Source organism: Podarcis muralis, chromosome 2, assembly GCF_964188315.1.
Source record: "Podarcis muralis chromosome 2, rPodMur119.hap1.1, whole genome shotgun sequence".
In the NCBI taxonomy this organism is placed as follows: domain Eukaryota; kingdom Metazoa; phylum Chordata; class Lepidosauria; order Squamata; family Lacertidae; genus Podarcis; species Podarcis muralis.
In genome coordinates this window covers 88288556-88313897 of record NC_135656.1, presented here as the reverse complement: position 1 = coordinate 88313897, position 25342 = coordinate 88288556, and the positions used below count along the sequence as shown (strand labels likewise).

Sequence of the window (25342 nt, the reverse complement as noted above, 5' to 3'; positions counted from 1 at the left end):
AGATGCAGGATGTTAGCAAACACCTGCAGTCCCACTGCAGCAATATAGCAGAGCATCCTCTGGAATGGGGTGAAAAGACGCGCAGCAGCTGCTGCCTTCTCTTCCCCCCTCTCCTGTAACTTGAGAGGCTGCGGATATCTGCCAGTAGGTGGCGCCCTCGGCCCAGCCGTATCCCCGACTATAGGCTATATATATCCTATGATAACAGTGCAGGGGCTCAGCTTTTCCAGCGACTTCTAACCAGGGGAGGGGGTAGGAGAGGGAGGAAAAAAGAGAGAGAGAGGAAAAACACTACCCCCGTCTCACGGTGGCCCTCCTGTCGCCATATTCTCCATGCAGATCGCCAGCAGAAGGAACCCCTTCTTAGGGCAGCAAGAAACTTCAACTCCTTCCTGAACACCTATATAATATTTTAAAACAGGCTGCACAGAAGAGATCGTCTTCCAAGGCCAGCTGTCCAAGATGACTAACATATCCTATCACATCTCCAACCTTTTGGAGAAGATGACATCCACCGACAAAGATTTTAGGTAGGACCCGAGCTTTGGTAGCGTTTGGTGCATATAATATTCTGCGTGGGTGCATGTTGTAAAGTCATGTTTTGAGGTTTCGTATGTTGTTGGCTTTTGGATTGCACACACACGTGTGTGTGTGTTTGCGTGTTTCCTTGCAAGCCTTTTAGAGGGAGGGGGTTGTGGAAGAGGGGGAGGCTTTTTAAAAATACCTACGCCTGAAAAAGGACACCCTTCTAAAGGGGATGATGTGAACTAAGGAGGCTCACTGGCTGTAGTCAGTGTAATATCGCCCCTCCCCCTATACTATGGGGCCTGTAGTGTGTGCTGTATCTATAGACAGGGCTAATAAGACGGATATGAAACGTACTGCAGGCTTCCAGGGTTGAGAAGGAGAATACTGCCGTCCTAAAATTTCTCACTGGGTAGCTGATGTTATGATAACCTTTTATGTTCCTCCTCCGAGACAGAGGTAGAGATGCACTGCTGCTAGACAGCTGCAGTGGGCCATGGTTGGAGTGGGTGGGGAATCTTCCTAATCAGCTGTTACCATTTGGGAGACGATTGGTCGCCTTCAGTGCATTTTTAAAGAAAAACAAATCTGAATCTCGCAAAGCTGGGGAATAATAGCCAACCAAGCACTGGTGTTTGGAGGAAACCAGACTGAAGTTCACTTGTAACTGGAAGAAGATGCATTCAAGTCTTGCAAGCAGCAGCTGAAAACAGGCTGCAGGTTATGGCTGCATAGAATGTATATTTGAAGGAATCACTATACAGTACAGTATGACTAAGTAAGAGGAGTGGGTGGGAAATCAGCCACCAAATGTGTAAAAGAGGATTTGTATCTCTGCCCTCCAGAGTATGGTGCTAATAGAGTTTAACATTCCCCAGAGGGAAGGAAGGAAATCCCTTTGATTTCCATGGAATGTATGGCCTAAATTGGTCTAAATCCAAGCACTAGGATTCTGGTTACGGTTACCTGTACTTGAGGGATGTAAAAAATATGTTCTATGTTCAAAATTGTGAGGAGGAATCAGTGTATCTATCGTGTGCTTGATGTGCCAACAGTATTGGGCTGGTATGGTGTCCCATCACCTTCTAATACCAGTGTGATTTATACTTGACTACTGCACTCATGGGGGGACGCGGGTGGCGCTGTGGGTTAAACCACAGAGCCTAGGGATTGCCGATCAGAAGGTCGGTGGTTCGAATCCCTGCAACAGGGTGAGCTCCCGTTGCTCGGTCCCTGCTCCTGCCAACCTAGCAGTTCGAAAGCACGTCAAAGTGCAAGTAAGATAAATAGGTACCGCTCCGGTGGGAAGGTAAAGGGCATTTCCATGTGCTGCTCTTTTTCGCCAGATGCGGCTTAGTCATGCTGGCCACATGACCCAGAAGCTGTACGCCGGCTACCACGGCCAATAAAGCGAGATGAGTGCCGCAACCCCAGAGTCGGTCACGACTGGACCTAATGGTCAGGGGTCCCTTTACCTTTACTGTACTCATGAATAGAATTTGATTCTATTTGGGGAAATGATATTGAAATATGTTTACATTTCAGGGTGGTGATATCCTGGTGAATAAACATAATTGTTTATACAGTACACTTATTATTTTACTGTGTGTATAATATGTGTTGGAAATAAAGTATTCCTGTAAACACTTACATGGGAGTAAGCCCTATTGAATCCACTGGGGCTGATTTCTGAGACAGCATGCCTCCAATTGCACTGTGAATTTATTAAAGGCCCTGAACCAGTTTTACTCATTTTTCTCAGTGTCTCAATTATATATCTGAGTTGTGTATTTTGAAAGCTTACTATTTTAACCTTATTTCCGGTGGTTACTTATAACTGAGAGTTCAGCTCTTTTGAGATTCCAGTTTTAAGCAGAAGTCCTTTTTAAAAAAAAGTCTTCAGAAGGAATACTGTAGTTATTAAATATTTTAGATAAAACCTTAATGGGATAATTAACTCCAAAGAAGTTTTTTTTTTAAGTTCTTATATTCTGATCTTAAATGAATATATTCTGAACAAAGCCCAACTGATTTCAGTGGAACTTGCTTCTGAGTAGGTGTGTCTAGGTGGCAGCTTTAAGGCATAAACTTGTGAGGTTCTGTGATTAGTCCATGTGTGATGAGAATGAAGAGGTAATGACTTCTACTCTGATAGAACATCCCACTCTGAGGCGTTAGGAGCAGGCCAAGGGCATCACATTGGCACAGCAGTAAGTGTTGGGTGATCTCATTAATGCCACATGTGGAGTCACTATACTCAGGTGAGGTGTGGGCCTAGGTATACCTATAAGGTTTGCAGCAACCACAACAAACAGATATATTGATGCTGACCTACAGCACAATCCTATCTATGTCTATTCAGAAGTAAATCCTATTGAATTCAGTGGAACGTACTCCCTGGTAAGAGTATATAAGATTTCAGCCTTATATGCCTAATTTTTGAAGATCCTACCTGTGTGGCTTGCAGCTAACACAGTGGATAATATCGTGGTTGGTGACTAGTTTCATGATGGTGGTGGTGAGGCAGCTGCAGGTACTAATGTTGGAGCAATAGGCCAAATGTATTTTATGTTTCCACATATTGCATACTTCTTCGGCTCTGTCTGCCCTTTCCAGGAACTATGTGTGGGAAGAGCTCCTCTTATTTCCTCTTCTCTTTCCCCACTTCCCTGTTCATGTTTTTGCAACAGCAACAAAGGGGGAAAGAGCTAGGTAGGAGAGGTTGATTGGGGCTTTGTATATTTTCATATACAGTACATTTCAAATAACTCTAGGTTCCTAAGGAAGCCTTTCATTTCCATTTATTCCATCTCTTCTCCCCAAAGTGGATTTAGACAGTGCTATTTTTCTAGAAGGGACACATGTGGCGCTGTGGGTTAAAGCCTCAGTGCCTAGGACTTGCTGATCGAAAGGTCGGCGGTTCGAATCCCTGCGGCGGGGTGCGCTCCCGTTGTTCGGTCCCAGCGCCTGCCAACCTAGCAGTTCGAAAGCACCTTCGGGTGCAAGTAGATAAATAGGGACCGCTTACCAGCGGGAAGGTAAACGGCGTTCCGTGTGCTGCGCTGGCTCGCCAGATGCAGCTTGTCACGCTGGCCACGTGACCCGGAAGTGTCTCCGGACAGCGCTGGCCCTCGGCCTCTTGAGTGAGATGGGCGCACAACCCCAGAGTCTGTCAAGACTGGCCCGTATGGGCAGGGGTACCTTTACCTTTACCTTTACTATTTTTCTAGAAAAAGAGGTGCTGGAACTGAGCTCCTGTGAGCTTTGGCTGAAAAAAAAAAGCCCTGGATATAGATATGGAAGAGAGTAAAAAATGCAGAGAAGGCGATAGAGAGAAGTTTAGGCAGCTTAGATTGTGGCACAGACCAGCTGTGAGGAATTCACAAGCCAGGCTTGGCCTATGAAAGGTGATAACACCTTACCTCCCCTTCATGGATCACTGCCTTGCCGTGGCGAAGGGGCTTGAAGAACTCAAAGAAGCTATGAACTATGCCGAGCAGGGCACACAAGATGAACAGGTCATAGTGGAGAGTTTTGACCAAACGTGATCCACCTGGAGGAGGAACCGGCAAGCCACTCCAGTATCCTTGCCAAGAAAACTCCATGGACAAAGACAACAGGCATATAAAAGTTATGACGCTGGAAGATGAGCCCCTCAGGTCGGAAGGCGTCCAACATGCTACTGGGGAAGAGCGGAGGGCAAGTACAAGTAGATCCAGAGCTGATGAAGCGGCTGGGCCAAAGCCGAAAGGACGCTCAGTTGCGGATATGCCTGGAAGCGAAAGGAAAGTCCAATGCTGTAAAGAAAAATATTGCATAGGAACCTGGAATGTAAGAACCATGAACCTGGGTAAGTTGGAGGTGGTCAAAAATGAGATGGCAAGAATAAATATTGACATCCTGGGCATCAGTGAACTAAAATGGACGGGAATGGGCGAATTCAGTTCGGATGACCATCACATCTACTACTGTGGGCAAGAAACCCGTAAAAGAAATGGAGTGGCCCTCATAGTCAACAAAAGAGTGGCGAAAGCTGTACTGGGATGCAATCTCAAAAATGATAGAATGATCTCGATACGAATCCAAGGCAGACCTTTTAACATCACAGTAATCCAAGTTTATGCCCCAACTGCTGGTGCTGAAGAAACTGAAATTGACCAGTTCTATGAAGACTTACAACACCTTATAGAAGTGACACCAAAGAAGGATGTTCTTCTCATTATAGGGGACTGGAATGCTAAAGTAGGGAATCAAGAGATAAAAGGAACAACTGGCAAGTTTGGCCTTGGAGATCAAAACGAAGCAGGGCAAAGGCTAATAGAGTTCTGTCAAGAGAACAAGCTGGTCATCACAAACACGCTTTTCCAACAACACAAGAGACGACTCTACACATGGACATCACCAGATGGGCAGCATCGAAATCAGATTGATTATATTCTCTGCAGCCAAAGATGGAGAAGCTCTATACAGTCAGCAAAAACAAGACCTGGAGCTGACTGTGGCTCAGATCATCAGCTTCTTATAGCAAAATTCAAGCTTAAACTGAAGAAAGTAGGAAAAACCACTGGGCCGGTAAGATACAATCTAAGTCAAATCCCTTATGAATACACAGTGGAAGTGACGAACAGGTTTAAGGATTTAGATTTGGTGGACAGAGTGCCTGAAGAACTATGGATGGAGGCTCGTAACATTGTACAGGAGGCAGCAACGAAAACCATCCCAATGAAAAGGAAATGCAAGAAAGCAAAGTGGCTGTCCAACGAGGCCTTACAAATAGCGGAGGAGAGAAGGCAAGCAAAATGTGAGGGAGATAGTGAAAGATACAGGAAATTGAATGCAGATTTCCAAAGAACAGCAAGGAGAGACAAGAAGGCCTTCTTAAATGAGCAATGCAAACAAATAGAGGAAAACAACAGAATGGGAAGAACCAGAGATCTGTTCAAGAAAATTGGAGATATGAAAGGAACATTTCGTACAAAGATTACCATAATAAAAGACAAAAGTGGTAAGGACCTAACAGAAGCAGAAGACATCAAGAAGAGGTGGCAAGAATACACAGAGGAACTATACCAGAAAGAAATGGATGCCTCGTACACCCCAGGTAGTATGGTTGCTGACCTTGAGCCAGACATCCTGGAAAGTGAAGTCAAATGGGCCTTAGAAAGCACTGCAAATAACAAGGCCAGTGGAAGTGATGGTATTCCAGCTGAACTATTTAAAATTTTAAAAGATGATGCTGTTAAGGTGCTACACTCAATATGCCAGCAAATTTGGAAAACTCAGCAGTGGCCAGAAGATTGGAGAAGATCAGTCTACATCCCAATCCCAAAGAAGGGCAGTGCCAAAGAATGCTCCAACTACCGCACAATTGCACTCATTTCACACGCTAGCAAGGTTATGCTTAAAATTCTACAAGGAAGGCTCAAGCAGTATGTGGATCGAGAACTCCCAGAAGTGCAAGCTGGATTTAGAAGAGGCAGAGGAACCAGAGACCAAATTGCAAACATGCGCTGGATTATGGAGAAAGCTAGAGAGTTCCAGAAAGACATCTACTTCTGCTTCATTGACTATGCAAAAGCCTTTGACTGTGTCGACCACAGCAAACTATGGCAAGTTCTTAAAGAAATGGGAGTGCCTGATCACCTCATCTGTCTCCTGAGAAATCTCTATGTGGGACAAGAAGCTACAGTTAGAACTGGATATGGAACAACTGATTGGTTCAAAATTGGGAAAGGAGTACGACAAGGCTGTATTTTGTCTCCCTGCTTATTTAATTTATATGCAGAATACATCATGCGAAAGGCTGGGCTGGATGAATCCCAAGATGGAATTAAGATTGCCGGAAGAAATATCAACAACCTCAGATATGCAGATGACACAACCTTGATGGCAGAAAGTGAGGAGGAATTAAAGAACCTTTTAATGAGGGTGAAAGAGGAGAGCGCAAAATATGGTCTGAAGCTCAATATCAAAAAAACGAAGATCATGGCCACTGGTCCCATCACCTCCTGGCAAATAGAAGGGGAAGAAATGGAGGCAGTGAGAGATTTTACTTTCTTGGGCTCCATGATCACTGCAGATGGTGACAGCAGCCACGAAATTAAAAGACGCCTGCTTCTTGGGAGAAGGGCAATGACAGGCCTAGACAGCATCTTGAGAAGTAGAGATGTCACCTTGCCAACAAAGGTCCGTATAGTTAAAGCCATGGTCTTCCCAGTAGTGATGTATGGAAGTGAGAGCTGGACCATAAAGAAGGCTGATCGCCGAAGAATTGATGCTTTTGAATTATGGTGCTGGAGAAGACTCTTGAGAGTCCCATGGACGGCAAGAAGATCAAATGCATCCATTCTTAAGGAAATCAGACCTGAGTGCTCACTGGAAGGACAGATCGTGAAGCTGAGGCTCCAGTACTTTGGCCACCTCATGAGAAGAGAAGACTCCCTGGAGAAGACACTGATGCTGGGAAAGATGGAGGGCACAAGGAGAAGGGGGCGACAGAGGACGAGATGGTTGGATAGTGTTTTCGAGGTTACCAGCATGAGTTTGACCAAACTGCGGGAGGTAGTGGAGGACAGAGGTGCCTGGCGTGCTCTGGTCCATGGGGTCACGAAGAGTCGGACACGACTAAACGACTAAACAACAACAACAACAACAACACCTTACCTGTAAGACCACAGGTTCTTAGTAAGCACTTTGTGGGTGCCATTGAAATGGTCAGCTCTTTGGTGTGCCTGGGTCTGCTTCCTGTATGCTACTTGTTCACTTTTATATATGGAGCGTTTGCAAATAATGCCTTTCTGTGAGTTTTCACCCTATCCCCAAATATGTAGAAAATCCTGTCCCAATTCTCAAGGCTAATCCCTCACTGAAAGCTTTGAAGTCCTTCGCATCTGATTTTGCCAAATATGAACAGCTTCCCCTGCCCTGTCCAAATTATGTGCTAATGATTCTCAAGCAAAGATAAATGGTACATTAAGAATGGCTGTTTAGGGCTAGAGATTATGCATCATTGGGAGCTGCACTTTGTACATGATCCCGGAGAAATGATGTTTTGCAATAGGTAGTAGTATCTCTAGGGAAGTGCCAATATTAAACACTGAGGTGTGGACCAAGTTTTGTTTCTGTGTAGCACTGCCTCTTCTAGCACCAGCTGATAAAGTGCTGGCTTTGTGTCTGGCATAGCACTTTGATATAAGCTAGCACCCATAGCATTCTGTTAATGAAGGAGAATACTTAACATTCTCTAATTGTAAACCATGCATTTGAGAATAGATGGGAAGATAAATATAACTATTTCAGCTAGTGAAGGCTCACAGAGCTGCTTCTACTTTTGTGCAACAGATGGAACATGCCATTGTCCCCTTGGTGTTTTGCTGCTGTAAATAAGATTGTTGGGAAGATTGAGGTTTTTTAAAATAAAAAAATGGTTTAAGCTAAGTAAATACTTTGCTTCCATATGCCTGGTTATCTTTAGTTAAGGGGATTCTGTATATTGATTTAACTAGTAGGCAATCTATGGATTGGTTACTGTTGGTAAAGGTTTGTTCTTCCTTTCACTCCAGCTCTATGGATTTTAATCTTTCATTCCTTTTAAATTGGAACTGCTTCCTGCCAATCAGCACAACCTATTGCTGATGTGTGTGTCGCCCCCCCACCCCAGGTTTATGGCTACCAATGACCTGATGATGGAACTGCAGAAAGATTCCATAAAGCTAGACGAAGACAGTGAGAAAAAAGTTGTGAAAATGCTTCTAAAATTACTTGAAGACAAAAACGGGGAGGTGCAAAACCTGGCCGTCAAATGGTAAGACCCCTCTACATCAGCTACAGCAGTACTTGGGTTTTTTACGTAAAACTGCTAAGTAATCCAAAGGAGGCTTGGACAGGTTTTTTGTAGGCTATGTTGTCTTGTATTTTGCTTTTCACCCTGTATGAAAACTTGCTATTTCACACAATGTAGGTTCAGTTTCTGGTTTGTGGCTTTGCCTGCTGATCCTGTCCACAGACACAACCCTTGAGGGGATTATGGATGATCCTACAGCATATGTGTGTGCATATTTGCTTGCAACAGAAAGCTGTACTTTTTTTTGTTTGCTTGTTTGACTTGCCATCTCCCAGTGTTCCCTTGTGAAAGATGCCCCTGATATAAGGCAAGTTCCTGTGTTTGCTCCCATGAGTACAGTATTTCCTTTATAGCTGTCATCTTCCAAGCCTTGTCTGCGGAAGATTTCTATTGGGAACAACATTTCATGTGTGATACCTCTTATCTCTTTCTTCCTTGCCACCCCCTCACCCTGGCATTGCAGTTTGGGCCCTTTGGTGAGCAAAGTGAAAGAATATCAGGTGGAAACAATTGTTGATACACTGTGTACAAACATGTTATCGGATAAGGAACAGCTCCGGGACATCTCCAGCATTGGTCTGAAGACGGTCATTTCTGAGTTGCCTCCTCCATCTACAGGTAAAACGCACAAAACCAAAACCCGAACTCTCCTATTTGAAGTTTTGTAAAATTCCTTTTCCAAATCCTAGAAGCTATTAAACAGAAATGCATTCATGTCCTGAGTGGAAAGGGTTTATTTTACTTTTAAAGCTAGAAATGAAATGGTTGAAAATTACACTAGGACTTAATGCAAATCTCACCACTCTGACTAAAAATTGTCGTAGTCGAAGGAAGATAATCTGCATTTGAAGCATTGCCAGATATATTTCCTTGTTCTTTTTCAAACCCCTTAATTCCCCTCTTTTGTTGACCATTCCGGGTCGCCCAACCACTGCCACAGTGTCGTTTCTCTTGGCAGATCAAGAGGAGAAGATGACTGCAAAGGTTGTCAGGTTTCTAGCTGGGGCAATCAGAATAAGGTCTACTATTTGACTGCTGATTCAGGAACCTAAACTGTGTTTTATAGAATTTACTTTTTATTTTGTTCTGTGTATATCACATTGTTTTTTTGTTGCTATGGCCGATGGCTGATGCAAATAAAGTTTCATTCACCCCTTAATTCTGGTTTTCTCCCCACCCTAATAGGTTCCACTATGACAGCCAACGTATGCAAAAAAATCACAGCCCAGCTTACTGGAGCCATTGGAAAGCAAGAAGATGTCTCTGTGCAGCTTGAAGCTCTTGACATCTTGTCAGATATTTTGAGCAGGTATAAAGGAAATGTTTCAAACAGTTGTGTAGTAGGATGCATCTGCAGCAGCTTTCTAGAGATGAAGAGCACAGAAGCATTATTACGCTTTACTAAGTGTGTTATTTTCCTGGCACCAAGCGAATGACACGTTAGAGAAAAATCAATTCAGGCAGTATTCATAACTCGGTTTTAATGAACTTGTTCTTAAAAACTGTGTTGATAGGAAAATATGTGAATTCTGTTCCTCATTTTGTTGTAGAAAGGTGTAGAGAAGTGCCAGCAAGTTGTTTCTTCGTGGTGTTTATGTGGCCGCTATTTGGCGAGGAGTTATGCTGACACGAGTCTCCTGTGTCTCTTGCCCATGGCTGCAGGTTAGGGGGGACTCTGTATTCCTTCCATTCCTCAATCCTGAACTGCCTCCTTCCTCAGCTGACAAGTCCCAGGTTGGCCGTGCGCAAAAGGGCCATCATTGCCCTTGGCCACTTGGTTTTGACTTGCAATGGGAACATCTTTGCAGAGCTTATGGAGCACCTCTTAGCAGAGCTGAAGAGAAACAACTCCACGTCTACCACCAGAACATACATCCAGTGTATTGCTGGAATCAGCAGGCAGGCTGGGCACCGCATAGGTAAGTCTTGTTTTGCGAAGGCTTTGCCACTTGTGACTGCTGTTACCCAAGTGGATTTCTATGCCTATATTTCCCCCTTAGCTCTTGGTTTCATTCCTCTAGTGAGGTGGGATTTTTACCTGGGCCTATTTTGAACTCCTGAGTTAATATCTTGGGGATCTACCGGTAGTTGTACTACCATAACATCTTTTCCTGCTGTAGCAACTTTGAGTATGTTACGGCGTAAGCAGGAGCCAAAGGCAGTTTTTATTGCTTGGGTAAGCTAAGAACCTTTTATACTAGGATCAATGGGGCTGGAAGATGCCCAGGTGTATGAGAGCCCAGCTTTCTGGCCTAAGATTCTAACAGGCCACTAGCAAAGAATAGGAGTGAAGAAAGTGTCAAAGATATATACAGAACAGATCAATTCAGATGGCTCCAGCAAATGAGATGGGAAATTGCTCCATATGGATAATTGTAAGCAATAAAAAAAACTTCAGCGGGTGATTTAAATTGAGGATGAAGGAGATATTTTCACTGCGGCTGCTACTATTTTCTTGGATTTATGTGGTCCCAGATCTATTGATTTCTAACATGCAAACTGCCATTGCACTGCTGTAACTGGATAAGGGCTCCCTTTCACGTTGTAGAGATAGTTATGCATTATGATATGTCTGAAAAACTGATGATATTTCAGATTTTACTTCCAGCACTATCGGGAGCCCCCTGACTACTCACTAGGCCTGGGAAAATTTATGTTTAATGGTTCACTCCTTCGCTGTCTTCTAGGAGACTATCTGGAAAAGATGATCCCCTTAATCGTTCAGTACTGCAACGTTGAGGATGATGAGCTGAGGGAATATTGCTTCCAGGCCTTTGAGTCTTTTGTGAGAAGGTTTGTGTATGTTTATCATGGTCTGGTTTTCCGTGACATGCAAAGTTCAGCATGCCATGTTGCTTTGTGTATTTTTTTTGGGGGGTGGTGTGGTTGTGAAGGGTCTGCTTTTCAATAAGCTGCTATCCAGAAATCTGTGCTATCTGATCTGATTTTATTCTGGTTAAGGGAATTGTGTCTCAGGAGCCCTCCAGTGATGTTTTCTAGATGGTTGTCTGGCCCCTTTGCATGCCTATGTAATGACTTCCTTATGTTATATAACCACACCTGCTGGAAAGGGACTTACCACTGAATGGAGACGTATCAAGCAGGACACATCTGGTGGATCTGGAAATTTTGTAGTGAAGAGTCGCAGTTCTAAAATAATTGAAACTTGAGTCATGTTTCTGCAGCTGAAATCCCCAATAGTTTGTTTTCAGGGAAGAGTATAACTTCCTTTTCCTCATTGTTCTAAAGCTAAAATAAAACGAAGAAAAGGGCTTATGTCATTTTAAAAAAGACAGGAATAGAGTGAGATTGAATCAGGCATTATGAAAAGAGATCGTGTGCTTTGTATAACTGTTAAGGGAAATTTTGACACACTGAACCTCTCCTGTGATCCTGCCTAGAGTGGTCCAGTTGTGGAATTGTATCTGGTCCAGATAATGATTTTATGCAAATATCAGTTTCCAGATTGATTTCAGTAGAACCCCGATTGCATACATATTCCTTTGTGCACGTGAATCTGGACTTTTTGTTGAAATGAATAGGCAGCGCTTCGAGAGGGTCATGTGTGCATTTGAGACCTCATAGTTGCAATCAATCACAATTAAGAAGTATGGTGATGTTTCTGAAACTGATGTAAGGTGTTTCAAGCCTTGGGGGTGACAGAGACTGTTATTAATTGGTTGTATGGAGAATACTATTTATTGAATTAGGTATTTTATTCCGTTTTCATTTGAGCTTTTCTTGCTATTTTCAAAGGTGTCCAAAAGAAATTGCCCCTCACCTTCCTAGCGTGACAGCATTGTGCCTCAAATATATCACTTATGACCCAAACTATAACTATGACAACGAGGAGGAGGATGAAGAAGAAATGATGGAAACTGAAAATGGGGAGGATGAGGAACAAGGTACGGCATGCTTAGGAATCTGATGGTGATATATTCAGAGAATCCTGGGCTGCCCCATCAGTATCCTGAACAGTCCTTTCAAACCTCTCTGTCTCTTTCCTGAGCCATCCAGCCCAGAGGCTGGCATGGAGAGACTCATCTTTCCATGGTCAGCAGAACATGAAAACAACGTGTTCGTCGCTTTTGAAGTAACCATAAATTCACTCTCCAAAAACATGTCCAAGTTGATTTTGGAGCACCTGCAAGATGGGTTTAAATAGATCAGCTGAAATGAATTATTTTCATTGTTAAGCAGGAGAGGCAGTGAGGCCTGGCTTAGCTATAATCAACGGCCACTTGGCTCCTGTTTCTCAGATAGGTCCTCCAGTGCCTACTTTTCATAGAATCATAGAGTTGGAATAGACCACAAGGGCCATCGAGTCCAACCGCCTGCCCTGCAGTTGTTTGAATGAGAGGGAGAGATAGCAAACTTCTTCCCATTGTGTTGACTGAGACTGGCTATTTCTCAACTCTGTTCCTCCATAGCAGGATCCACTGAGAGGCCAGTCTATCCAGCAGCTAGCAGAAGGAAAGAGAGTGATTCTCCTTCTCTTGTTCTTGCTGGGACATGCAACCAACTTGACCTTTTTCCTTTTACGTTTCTTTTCTGTACTGAAGTATGTCCAACACGGCCCTTGTAATTCTAACTGGACGGAAAACTATATCAAAATCCTATTGTACTGCAGTGTTACGGGAAGATTTGAAGCAATGATTTATTGTCCCATTGTTCGCCTTGTGTTTCTTTGTTTGAAAAAGAGAAATAAGATGTAGACCTGTTACACCCTAAAGTAGTCAAGATCTACATTTCCACTTTCCTAATGCTTGGTTTTCCACTTTTCCTCCTTAGAAAGTGACGATGAGTACAGTGACGATGATGACATTAGCTGGAAAGTTCGCAGGTCTGCGGCGAAGTGCCTTGAGGCTATTGTCAGCACCAGGCACGACCTCCTGCAGGATTTCTACAAAACACTCTCACCGGCTTTAATAAGCAGGTTCAAGGAAAGGGAGGAGAATGTTAAAGCAGACATCTTCTGTGCTTATATATCTTTGTTGAAGCAAACGCTGCCCATTCAGAGTTGGTTGCATGCTTCAGATGAGGCAAGCAAGGAGGATATACCTCTCACCATGCTCCAGAACCAGGTGAGTGATGGAGCAGGGAGCCAGGGGCCTGAAGAGATGACCCTGCCTCGCACAGAGATGGGGAACCTGCGACCCTCCAGATTTTGCTGAACTTCTACTCCCATCATTTCTGACCACTGACCTTGCTGGCTGGGGCTGATGGGAGCTGGAAGGCCAAAGATTCCTCATCCCTGGCTTAACAAGGTGGTTTCAAAACGATGAACTTACATTAGACTCACTGGCTTGGTTCAAATGGAACTCTGTTGGTTCAAATGGAGTTCTGTTGCCCTTAAGACAACTGATGATGAACAAGCTTGCTCTGATATGATGATCTGGTTCCATGAGTAGATAGACAGCAGCAACAACAGGAAGATGCAGCCTACTATTTTGTGGAGGAGCCCTTCCTCTCTGCAGACGCCTTGGAGGAAAGGTGCACTGGTTTAGCATGGCGGGGAAGTCATGGCAGCCGTGGTCCAGGTGCAATTTTTATGGGGGGGGGGGAGTGACCAGGCACCTCCACAGCAGGCACCTTCATTGGAGTTTGGCTCTGTGTGCTAAGAAGCTGTGCCTGGCTGTAGCTCTGGTCTGGGGTCAGGTCTCACCTGGAAGTGGGGGGGGGGGGAGCAGGAGAGTTGGCGGCAAGGCTCCAGCCCACCCTCCTTGGCTGTGGCATGCCTTGAGCCTGGTTGAAGCAGCTCTGCTCCTGGGTCAGGTGTGACCCAGGGGTGGAGACCCAGGGGTGACCCAGGCGGTGTGGGCATACGCTCTGCCACTTGAACATTCACGTAATTGGGTCTTCTGTCAGCTTATGAAAATGTGGTGTGCTGTGAAAGTGAAAGAAGAAAATAACTCGTCGTCAGCACCCACTGCATTGTTTTCAAAACAGTATGATTTCTCTAGCAGCTGTAGCAAAGCAGCTACTATTCTGAAGTGAGCAAAATGTTAGCTGCCATTTAAAAGTTGTGTTTCACTTTCTGAATCCATATCTCAGCTTGATAGCAATGGGGTCTGTGGCTATTGAGTGCCTGCAGAGATAGGGCATGCATTGATTTGAAATGTACTTGATTGGAATGATCCTACTTCGTGGATCTTGGGGGAACATTTTGGTGGATCTGAAGTTTTAAAAATGGCTCCTGTCCAAACGTTTGGACACACAGTACACTTGCTATTGTTGTTTAAAAAACATCCCTTTGGAAGAATAGTTCATGTGAAAAACTTTATCTGAAAAGAATTGGATCCCCTATGTGTTTGCTTCCTGCCCCCCTCTGAGAAGCTCACCCATATCCACATAGATGAATATTATGAAGAAACAATCCACGACTATAACCTTTCCTGCATAACAGAAACCATTTGCAAATTGGCTCCCCTTCCCATTCCATACTAAATGATTAATGCCCAGTCTTAGACTTGGATCACTTGCTTCTTTAGCTTCGTGTTGGGTTACTAATGAGTTTCTTTCTAACCTTACAGGTTCCAAACATCGTCAAGGCCTTGCACAAGCAGCTCAAAGAGAAGAGTGTCAAGTCAAGACAGGGGTGCTTCACTCTCCTGACAGAACTGGCTAATGTTCTTCCTGGTTGCCTTGCAGATCACATACCTGCATTAGTACCTGGTAAAACTTGTCAGGAGGGAGGGGACGTAGCAGGGCAAAAGGTTTTCAGTATAGAATATTTTTCATTCTCAAATGTGATGCACCTAAACCATATGACAGTGGCTTCTTTTACATACATAGCTAACCTTCTGCTCCTTCAGAACAAGTCGGTGGATATTTTACCATTGGCTTTGCAGAAGCCAAGAGTTGGTACTATCTAGTCCTTTAAAAATCCATTTGAACTTCATGGGTTGGGGGTAGATGGCCTTTCTTATCTTAAATTCTCATACAAAGTGGAGGCACACATCACTTCAAGCCAGAGTGTTTGCTCAGAGCTGTCACTGGCATAGACATGGCAGGTGACCAGTTCTGAGGTGAGCTTGTTCTAGCACACCTTTGCTTTAGATAGAATTGGAGTCTGGTGAGAGAGCAGAGTTACCTGCCCTCCAAGGAGCTATATAGTAGGGGAATGACTTCTGTAAGCTACTATAAGGCACCCAAAGGGATTTGTACATGAAACAAATTGTGTGGAAGGTGCAAATTATTAAAGAGTGCAAATTTATCTGTGACTAAATCTCCACCCTGCCAATTCTCTTTTGTATGAGTTTAATTCTGTCTGAAGCGAACTTTGTATTCTAAAAATAGAACCAAGCTGACTAATACTTTCTCCAAACAGGCATTGTCTTCTCCCTGACTGATAAATCCAGCTCCTCCAACATGAAGATTGATACGCTGTCTTTCCTTCATGTCGTCCTTTGCAACCACTCCCGGGATGTGTTCCACCCACATGTTAAGGCCCTGTTGCCCCCTGTCGTGATTTGCATAGGAGATCCCTTTTACAAGATAACTTCGGAAGCTCTGCTGGTTACGCAGCAGCTGGTGAAAATCATCCGGCCCCTGGATGTGCCTTGTACGTTTGATGCCAAGCCCTATGTGAGAGACCTCTTCTCTGCTACTCTGAAGAGGTTGAAAGCTGCTGACATTGACCAGGAGGTGAAAGAACGGGCCATCTCTTGCATGGGGCAGATTGTTTGCAACCTTGGAGATTACCTAAGCAGTGATCTCCAGCCAACCTTGAAGATTTTCCTGGAGAGGCTGAAAAATGAAATAACCCGACTGACCACAGTCAAAGCGCTAACTTTAATTGCCAGCTCCCCACTCAGAATAGACTTGAGGCCCATTCTTGCAGAAGGATTCCCCATTTTGGCTTCCTTCTTGCGAAAGAATCAGCGTGCCTTGAAACTGAGTACCTTGACGGCTCTCGACATCTTGATCAAGAACTACAGCGACAGCCTCAAGCCGGCCATGATTGAATGTGTTCTAGTAGAGCTCCCTGATTTAATCAGTGAGAACGATATGCACGTTTCTCAGGTGGCTATCGTGTTCCTTACAACCTTAGCTAAGGTTTATCCTTCGTCCCTGTCCAAGATCAGTGGTACAGTTCTCTCGGGACTCTTTCAGCTTGTTTACTCGCCTCTGATGCAAGGCGGGGCCCTGAAAGCCATTGTGGACTTCTTCCAAGCATTGGTTGTAACTAAGACAGTCAACATGAGTTATGCAGAACTGATGAAGCAGCTGACTAGCCCTATATACTCTTCGAGCCCTAGTGGGGCACCTGCAAATTTACATAAGCAGGCCTATCACTCTGTTGCAAAGTGCGTGGCAGCCCTTTCTTCCGTGTGCCCCAAAGAAGCACCCGGGGTGGTCAACCAGTTCATTCAGGATGTGAAGAATCCCAAGTCCAGCGCTGCTGTCAAAATGTTGGCCTTCCTTTCCCTGGCCGAAATAGGACGCACCACAAACCTCAGCGCTCAGAAGGAGCTCAAAGCCGTGATATTGGATGCGTTCGCTTCGCCCAGCGAAGAGGTGAAATCGGCAGCTTCCTACGCTCTGGGCAACATCAGTGCGGGCAGCCTGAAAGAGTACCTTCCCTTCATGCTCAAAGAGATTGGAGGCCAGCCTAAACGGCAATACTTGCTGCTCCACTCCTTGAAGGAAGTCATCAGCTCCTCTCCGGGAGAGAGCCTGAAACCCTACGTGGAGGACATCTGGGCCCTGCTCTTCAAACACTGCGAATGCACCGAGGAAGGGACCCGCAACGTAGTCGCCGAGTGCCTGGGGAAACTGACCGTGGTGAATCCTTCTCAGCTGCTGCCCAGGTTGAAAAAACAGCTGTCATCAGGTAACAATGAGGCCAAGCCCAACTGTAGCACTATTGAGATGCTGTCGGCACTAAGGCCCCCTGTGCCTTTCATGACTCCTGTCATTGAGCCAGTGCTGTGGAAGCAAGGGCAGCCCACTTATGAAGTCGAGTGAAGCAACTGCCTCAGGTGGTAGAAGCAACCCGAGGTGGTGTCTCCATGGGCAGGCCTTAAAGCTGGAACTAGTGGCAGGGCCTCCCTCTCCAGTAGATAAGTGATTTTGTTTGGCATATTTTAGTTAGAGGGATTTATAGATGGCTTAATCAAAGAGCTCTCTGTGCATAATAACCTTGGACATAAAAACTCAGATAAAACTCATGAAACTTACTAAAAACTATGCATTTGCATTCATTTTTATAGTATTAGTGGATGGCCACTAGATGCTGCAGCAAATTATAATAATTTGTTGGTTGGCTCTTCTGTATATTGATGCGAGTGTAGCTTTGGAGGAGAAAAGGCAAGAGAGATGTTCCAGCTAGGAGAACAAAATGGGAACAAAAAAGGGTGGGGGGGACTATTCTGGTATATAGATAACTCGATGAAGAAGAAACTACAGTATTTGTTTTTAAGAGGAAAAAAACCCCTTAGGTTTTTATTTAAAAGGGCAAACACATGTTCTCTTCTACATTTGTACGTTCCTAATGAAACCATATTCTGTAGGGTATTAACAAAGTAGGTTTTCTTCAGATGTCTTAACGTTTGCCTAACAGAGGGGTGTCAAATATAATGGGCAGTTCTGGATTAACCACTAGGCCAAGTCACCTTAAAAATTATCTGTAATTCCCCCCCCCCCCCAAGTATGTTTATCAGTGTACGCTGCCTTGCTATTTTGTGATACATTGTAGAAATACTTCTATACAGTGGTACCTCGGTTTATGAACAGTCCTGTTAACGAACTATTTGGTTTACGAACTTCACAAAACCAGAAGTAGTGTTCTGGTTTGCGAACTTTACCTCAGTCTATGAATGGAAGCCGAACGGTGGAAAGGCACCGGTGGCGGGAAGCCTCATTAGGGAAAGCATGCCTTGGTTTAAGAACGTATTTGGTTTAAGAACAGACTTCAGGAACAGATTAAGTTCGTAAACCAAGGTTCCACTGTATATAAAATAAGCATACTGTGGAAGAGGGTTCCAATTTCATTTGGGCTTGCTATTGTGACAGAATTGTCTGAGTGCAGCTCTGTGGATGACTATCTTTATATAATGGGGGAGCAATGGCTATATTCCCCATTTCAAGGGGCTTCATCTAGGAGGGAAATTTCTGCAGTGCAGAAAATGGGTGTAGGCTATTATTGCTGTGACTAATGCAGAGGGGGAAATTAAGGAGTCATCACAGAGGTGTGGGCTTTCAGAATGAAATTAAACGGAGATTTTCTTTTCTTTAAATCAGTGTTGATGTTTGGGAATAAAGCACTGGGAAAGGTTTTTAAAATCCCATTTTAGACAATACAGTATTGCTTTGCCAGGCTAAATGTTCCCAGTAAAATTCTGCTCATACTACTAAGCATTTTTGTTTGTCACTTTACTCTGCCTTCGTCTGACAGTGTGCAGCTGCTGCCAGTCTGCATAAAATTTTTATTTCATTAGACCATTAGATGACCACCCTGCTTAAACTGCAGCTGTCTGCCAAGTGGCTTAAGCAGGGAGATGAATGTAAAGTTAGTTATAGTTTTAGTCCTCCAGCTGGTAACATCACTTGAGTACCAAAACAGGTATGTCATGCACACTTAAAATTCCTGTTTGCTGGCTTAGCTTGGATTTCTCTCTCTCTCTGTCTCTCTCTGAGTGTGTCTGTGCTTGTGTGTCTTTTGGAGTGGCGGAATTTGAATAGCATTCTTAATAAAATGTTGTTATCTGATCTCTATGCTCCTTCTTAAGACGATTCTTTCCTCTGTTTTGATTGCAGGTTCACCATATGCTCGAAGCACAGTAGTAACTGCAATCAAATTCACCATTTCAGATCATCCGCAGCCCATCGATCCCCTTCTTAAAGGATGCATAGGTAAATCTTCGTTTCATACAGAAACCTCCCTGGGTGATCAGAATACCAGGCATTGTTTTGTTACGATAAACAAACACATAGTGGCTGTACAAGTGGTTTGCTTTAACTGCCTGCAATTCCCATTTAAAGGTACTCAAAAATAAATAATCTAGGGGAGTTGTTCTTTAACCACAATCAGTGGAACTGCAAGGCTGAATGCATGTTTTAGAAGGCCCCCTCAATATATTAGCCATTATGCTTTAGAGCAGAGAAAGAAGAAGAAGAGTTTGGATTTGATATCCCGCTTTATCACTACCCGAAGGAGTCTCAAAGCGGCTAACATTCTCCTTTCCCTTCCTCCCCCACAACAAACACGTTGTGAGGTGAGTGAGGCTGAGAGACGTCAGAGAAGTGTGACTGGCCCAAGGTCACCCAGCAGCTGCATGTGGAGGCGCGGGGAAGCAAACCCGGTTCACCAGATTACGACTCTACTGCTCTTAACCACTACACCACACTGAATCTCCACAAATAAATCCCCAACCTGTTTACTCTCCCCACCATTCCCTCCCCCTTCAACGTGTTGAATTTTATTTTTTTTAATCAATTTTTGTACTGAAAGTTTTCCACTTAACATACAATAAAATCAATGTGTTGAGCTTTAGATTCAGCACACAAGGAGGTAACATGTGTTGTACCCAGACACTGAGGTCCAGCGCAGAGGGCCTTCTGGCGGTTCCCTCACTGCGAGAAGCCAAGTTACAGGGAACCAGGCAGAGGGTCTTCTCGGTGGTGGCGCCCTCCCTGTGGAACGCCCTCCCACCAGATGTCAAAGAGAACAACATGTACCAGACTGGGATTGAGTTTACGCCTGGTTCCTCCTCGCCTCCTCCCTGGTTTAATGGGGGACTTGAAGAGCACTGATTACATTGCAGGTAGCTCACACATGGTGCCAGAGCACAACTCAAAACAACCCTGATGATAGTAGTACCCCCTGTCCTTTGGTGCTGGTTATGTCATGGAAATGCTCCTTGTGCAGGAACTTGTTTGTTTCTATACATGGCTTGGTTATTTCTACAGTAATCTATCCACAGATCAAGGATGGGTGAATTTAGTAGTTTTTTGGAGCCACCTCATAGGTGGAGAATTAAGAGAGAATTTTTTAAAAATCACAGATGGAATCAAAGGTTGTACAAGACGACTTTTGCTCATGCAACAGGACCATGGCTTTCTCTGCACAGCCCTAAAATCTGCTCTGGAGAGTCCCTTAACTCCTTCAGATCAGACTTTGGAGGGCCCACGAGAAGAGAAAGGCAAAGTCCTGTGGTCTGAGCGGAAGCCAGTTCCAGCCATGCACAGATTTTGCTTTGGACAAAACTTCTCATCTGCAGTTCAGTTTATGTGGAGGCTGCTAATTTCAATATTGATGAGGTTTGTCAAAAAGAAATTGCTTGCTGCTATATATTCTGACATTTCTAATACAGTGGTACCTTGGGTTACATACACTTCAGGTTACAGACTCCGCTAACCCAGAAATAGTACCTCGGGTTAAGAACTTTGCTTCAGGATGAGAACAGAAATCGTGCTCTGGCGGTGCGGCAGCAGCAGGAGGCCCCATTAGCTAAAGTGGTGCTTCAGGTTAAGAACAGTTTCAGGTTAAGTACGGACCTCCAGAACGAATTAAGTACTTAACCCATGGTACCACTGTACATTTGAGTTCTGTTTCCAGTTTTAATTTTCAGAGAATGAAGGGGAAAGGGAATGGTGTTAATAACAGATGCAGCTAATCTAGTCACTGCAGGCCTCTTCAACCTTGTGCCCTCCCAATGTTTTTGGATTAGCCGCATGTCCAAAGTTGTAGTCCAAAACATCCGGAGGGCATCAGGGTCAGAAGTATAGAAAAGAGGGTTTAAGGTGGCTTGTTTCCACAATGCCGACACCTTGTTTTCACAGTTTCTGTAGGTGTGACTCAGTTGATGGGGTACTGAGTCTGTCTTTTATGGAGTGAGGCTGTTATTTCATAGTGACGTTCCCATGCTGCTCAAAGGTGAACATGCTGGATCTCTCTTCCACATCTGCGACAAGGTGACCAGTTGCTGTTTCCCAGCTGGTTTTGAAGTATTATTTTTGTTGAAGTATTATTATTTTTGTATTATTACTATGCAGGTGACTTCTTAAAAACACTTCAGGATCCCGACTTGAATGTTCGACGTGTTGCTTTAGCTATGTTTAATTCTGCTGCTCACAACAAACCTACTCTGATCAGAGACCAGCTCAGCACAGTACTGCCCCACCTGTATAATGAAACCAAGATTAGAAGGGAATTGATACGGGAGGTATGGACCCATGTAGATAATATTATCCATTTCAGTTTCATATTGTGATTTGGCTTTTTCCTGCAAAGTGTGTGGATTTATCTGGTTTAACTCCATAGGTTCTGTTTGCCTAAAGTCTGCATATATTGCATAAACAGAATACATAGATTGACATTTGGTTTAGCAATTTCACTGTAAAAAAAGAGATGAAAATGTGGTTTGGCTTCTAGTTTCATGGACCCTATAGCATTTCAATGCCCTTACAAGTAGCATGAAGTAGCGTATGTTTTTCTGACAACTGAAACAGTTCAAACCCCAGCTTACACATTAAAAATGCTTTGCTGATAATGTCTTTGCTTTAATGTCAAAAGTAATTACCAACATAAATAGGGAGTAATCAGGATAAGGATAAACGGGCTTTAAAATTTTGTACAGCAGGGGAGTGCAGACATTTGTGATTGTTACTGGTTGGGTGGAAAAGTCTAATAGCACATGTAACCTTTAGCAGACGTTAGTTCTGTTCATTTCATCATATATAAATTTTGGCATCCCTTCTAATGATTTATAAAATTCAAGAAATTATGTTCTCCCCGTGTAGTACAACTTGTTTTAAGCTTTACAGTGCAATCCTATGCACTTGCGTTTCAGTGTTAAACTGAACTTTCTTCCTGATGTTTTTAGGATTGTAGCCTCAGGGCAACTATGTGGTATAGTTCACTGTTCAGGATAGGGACTGTGTGTATTCTGGGGAATATTTGAGGCAGCAGCGGATATAGAAGAGAGGATTTAAATGTTGTCGATGCTGGTGTCATGCAGATATTGCCTACTGGAAAGCTCTTCTCTCTTTGAATGACCAGGTATAATAGCATTTCCCCTTTTTCTTTTTAGGTAGAAATGGGGCCATTCAAACACACAGTAGATGATGGCCTTGATGTAAGGAAAGCTGCTTTTGAATGCATGTACACACTTTTGGAAAGCTGCCTTGACCGACTAGACATTTACGAGTACTTGAATCACGTGGAGGATGGCTTGAAAGATCATTATGACATCAGGGTAACTACCTCCTTTTCATTAGCAGCACAGCTTATTTCATTTGTTACTACTTCACTAAGGGCTGTTTAGAGGTTGCTCACCTCCCACGCCATGTAGAGAACAAGGCTGTTTTCTTCCTCCCTGTGCACAAGTGAATGCCTAAACTTGGGTGTTAATTGTTTGAACATGAGCTCTTCTATATATTCCTAAATAGTGAAACCCTTTTTAGTGGTTTTGAAGCTCACGAGATCAATGTTTGGACATCACTTCTACATAGGAAAGAGAGAGTAGGGAAGAAGTGTTGCCGGCCTGCAAGTCACTGCCATTCTTGTGGAGTTTTTAGGAGTAGGGAAACAGCCAAACAATGGAGTTTTGTCATTTGCTTCCCTGGTTTATCATAGAAAAATCTATCATTTAAGAATACAATGGGAACTTTGGTGCAGTGATTCGAGGCTGATGATGGTTGCTTGAACCTGTTGTGTGAAAGTGATCGTTAAGTCACTGGAAATTGTAGCACTGAAAATCTTCAGGGGGGAAATAGTTCATTGTAGCCTTTTCCTTTTTCTCCATTTTTTTTTTTTTAGATGCTGACTTTCATTATGCTGGCTCGCCTTTCAACACTCTGTCCTAATGCAGTCCTACAAAGATTAGAACGACTAGTTGAACCCCTGCGAGCAACTTGCTCTACAAAGGTAATATACTAGGAAAGCTCAAGTATTTCATTTCCTTGAGCAGTTAGCTTCCAGGTCTGTTTGAACCCCTGCCCTCCATTCTCAGGCTAGACAGAATACCTACCTTTCATTGCTGTAAGCTAGAGGTAGCTAACCTTTGGCCCTCCAGAGGTTGCTGGAATACAATTTCTGTATTCCCTGACCTCTAGACCTGCTGGGATTTGGGAGCCCAACATCTGGAGGGTAACCCTGTATGTAAGCCAGTTGTTTTAAACCAGTGTGCTGTGGCACCCTGGGGTGCCTTGAATGATATGGGTGCCACGGGCAACACTGGCCTCTGTCCCTCTTTCCTTCCCTCCCTCAGATGCCCTATCGCATGTCTGCCTCCCAAGGGCTTGTACAGCTGTTTGTTGCAGCAGCCCTGGCTATAAGCTCCACAGGCAAATGGTGCCTCTGGGAGGCACCTCTTTGGAGTGGGGTGGGGGGTGGGGAATTCAGAGACCAGGTATGACCGTAGCAGCTGCCCAGAAGACACCCAAGGAGAGGGGAGAGGCTAAGGGAACACTCCACAAGGAGGGTGTTTGAAAAAGGGTGAGGCTGCCAGCTCTGCAAGCAAGTGGTGATGTAATTGGGCTCCTGAGCGCCATAGTGGTGCCGCAGAAAGAATGCAGTTGGCCAACGGAGCTGTGGACTCAAAAAGGTTGAAAATCTCTGCTATAAGCCATTATAAGGTCTCTGTGTTTTATTCCGGGCTGCTGTTCCTCTCACACAAAGACTTCTGCTTGCTCAGTGCAATTTCTCCAGTTACAGGATTGCCAGTCAGTTTGATTTTTATTAGCGTATTTTTGTTCTGCCAGAAGGTCATTTTTAAAATGTCTTATTTTTCTTAAATATATTTTTCTTAGGTAAAAGCTGGCTCTGTAAAACAGGAATTTGAGAAGCAAGATGAACTGAAACGCTCTGCAATGAGGGCAGTAGCTGCCTTATTGACCATCCCTGATGTAGATAAAAGCCCTGTGATGGCAGAATTTTACTCTCAGATCAGAGCAAATCCTGAAATGTCTTCACTTTTTGAAAGCATTCAAAAGGATTCTACTTCATTGTCTGCTGCAGAATTAATGGACTTGAGCTAGAACTCCCAATGTTCTCCTCCTCCTTACACTCCACTATGCTGAGGGTGGACAATCATATTCTAGAGCTGATTTTAGATGCAGATGTCATTTTAAAAATGACAACTTCCTATATAAACAGGCATGATTTTAGAAACATAAAAATGGCAGTAAGGCCTGTTGATATCAATAGGGTAACACCACTTTTAAGGTCACTTATTCTTTAGCTCAAATACACAATCATGATTTTTTGCCAAAAGTTGTGCATTGACAATTATCTCAAGTCACTGATGTGGTGGCACTATCATGGAATTTTATAAAACAGTGATGATAAATGAAGTTATGCTATAAAGATCTCATAATTGCCTCAGTTAGTGACTTTTATGTGTGCTAATTTTACACTGACTTGAGTGACTTTCATAGTAGCAGGTGAACTGAAGTGCTAAACTATGAAAGTAACCCAACTATCTTCCATGATGGAATGCCTTATGCTTAATATTCGTCTGTTACCACATACCTCTTAAATGCAGCAGCTGGGTATTTACTATCCCCCCCCCCCCATGAGAGCTTGATACCAAAGCATTTATTTTAAAATACAAAAAGTTAGCATGTCACTCCCAAGAACCATTGATCTTTCTGGTATGAAGTATTTAATAATGAAATGGCACCAACTGGTTATAAAAATGCTAACACCAACATACTGCTGTTTAAATCTCACAGTACAGCAGAGAAAATGTTAATTTCTTGCAACCGTGGATTATTAAGCTTCACTTATAGGATTTTTTCTCCATTTGAGTCAGTCTGTGAATCACTTAAGTGCTCTATTTATAAAACAGGGTGTCACCTTTTTTGTTCTACATGAACCACATCCATTGAAAATAAAGATCATAAATGCATCAGCAGTATTGATTCAATTGCAGCTTTCTTTTTTTTTGCAAGTTGATTTCTGTAAGGAGTTCAAGTTAGTTGCTACAAAAATACTGCTTGTTACTAGTCATACCTCAGGTTAAATAC

At 43.7% G+C, this 25342-nt stretch overlaps 1 protein-coding gene across 1 annotated transcript; it reads left to right on the top strand.

The window, feature by feature from the left end:
- Nucleotides 1-258: 258 nt before the first annotated feature.
- LOC114591786 (cullin-associated NEDD8-dissociated protein 1-like) lies at nt 259-25230 on the top strand. Its single transcript, XM_077924990.1, has 15 exons — nt 259-530; nt 8186-8329; nt 8832-8986; nt 9554-9677; nt 10031-10287; nt 11056-11161; nt 12125-12273; nt 13160-13452; nt 14902-15043; nt 15699-17204; nt 19130-19225; nt 21368-21537; nt 22405-22569; nt 23133-23240; nt 24125-25230. Exons 1-15 carry the CDS (start codon nt 463-465, stop codon nt 24350-24352), a joined length of 3711 nt encoding a protein of 1236 aa, XP_077781116.1. The 5' UTR covers nt 259-462; the 3' UTR covers nt 24353-25230.
- The last annotated feature ends 112 nt before the right edge of the window (nt 25231-25342 follow it).

Bases quoted from the DNA above. Each gene is read 5' to 3' on its own strand.
- LOC114591786 (XM_077924990.1), top strand. From the start codon at position 463: ATGACTAACATATCCTATCACATCTCCAACCTTTTGGAGAAGATGACA. The intron at 10,288-11,055 runs GTAAGTCTTGTT...GCTGTCTTCTAG, and splicing joins GCAGGCTGGGCACCGCATAG to GAGACTATCTGGAAAAGATG. The intron at 22,570-23,132 runs GTAACTACCTCC...TTTTTTTTTTAG, and splicing joins AAGATCATTATGACATCAGG to ATGCTGACTTTCATTATGCT.